This window comes from Tripterygium wilfordii, chromosome 21 (assembly GCF_013401445.1).
Source record: "Tripterygium wilfordii isolate XIE 37 chromosome 21, ASM1340144v1, whole genome shotgun sequence".
NCBI lineage: Eukaryota > Viridiplantae > Streptophyta > Magnoliopsida > Celastrales > Celastraceae > Tripterygium > Tripterygium wilfordii.
The window spans coordinates 4,045,197-4,046,413 of record NC_052252.1 but is presented as its reverse complement, the minus strand read 5'-3'; the positions used below and the strand labels follow the sequence as shown (position 1 = coordinate 4,046,413).

The following is a 1,217-nucleotide window of genomic DNA, read 5'->3' as shown; positions in this document are numbered from 1 at the left end:
TAAGCTACTCTCTTTTATATCATTTAGTGCTCTTTTTGTTAAAAAAGCAATTCAAATACGTGTGATTCACGCTAGTACTAATACTAGTCTTGAAAACACTACTAAGATTAATGTCCTTGGTCAAAATTCTTCAAGTTGACTTGACCCTGTAGACATAAGCCAAGAGAGACTCTTCTGGTCAACAAATTAACCTAACCTTACACGACTAGACTATATATATACATGCGATACACCAAACAAAAACCATACATGTAAGCCCATTGATCTCTTCATTTCAATAGAAATTATGCAGATACTTTCTTCTCATCATCAAAAAGAAGCAGCATCGCTGAGCAGAACCCTTTCAACGGGGAATCATCGCGACCGTCGAAGCAGCAATTGTTGTGTGGGATCGTTGGCCAGGGCTCGGCCGGCTTGTACATGCTCTAGCCACCCTGGCGCGGTACCGTGTAGACGACACGGGTACGTTGTGCCTGATGAGAAACCAAAGAATCAGCAAGCATATAAGGAGATATTGAGGAGGGCTTTGACACCTACAGTTCGTCAATTAAGCCTCCGCCGGTGGAATTTCCGGCCAACGCCTAGTCGACTCTCTAACATGTCCACGGCTTAATATATATGTATGTATGTATGTCTCTACCATGTACATATATATATATTATATCATGATGTTATGATGTTGATGTACTTCTGGACATGAGTGTAAATTAGTCAATTCCTGTCTATATATGTTGTCTGCCATAATTTTACGAATCACTCGTGCCAGGCAAATTAATCCACAACACCATGAAATCATAACATGTCCTTGTGAAACTTAAAATCAAAAGAAAACAGAAAAATATAAAATTACAGTATTTATCAGAATGGTAAAAAATTTGGACAGGTCAAAATGCGCATACTTTGGATCAAAGTTCATATAAAGCCCAGAAAACCTACTTTTTATATATGTGTCAATGGAATATTGTGCATTCCCTTAATTATAACTAGCTAGTAAACAAACTAATTAATTAGGGCAAAATGTACTAAAAATTATTGTGATCAATCACATGGCATACACCCAAGGGGCAGCCGTCCCTCTTAAAAAAATTTAGCAGAAATAATATTATACAAAAATTAGATGAAGTAGCTCACTCAATATATGTCCCTCCTTAGTCCAATAGACTTAAATTTTAGTAGTCAAATTATTGATGTTGGCGATTGATATGCAAAAATGATAT

General features: G+C 36.7%; 1 protein-coding gene across 1 annotated transcript; it reads left to right on the top strand.

Annotated features, from left to right (window-relative positions):
- The first annotated feature begins 232 nt into the window (after positions 1-232).
- On the top strand, positions 233-725 carry LOC119988483. Its single transcript, XM_038833541.1, has one exon. It carries the CDS (start codon positions 287-289, stop codon positions 611-613), a length of 327 nt encoding a protein of 108 aa, XP_038689469.1. The 5' UTR covers positions 233-286; the 3' UTR covers positions 614-725.
- Positions 726-1,217: the final 492 nt, after the last annotated feature.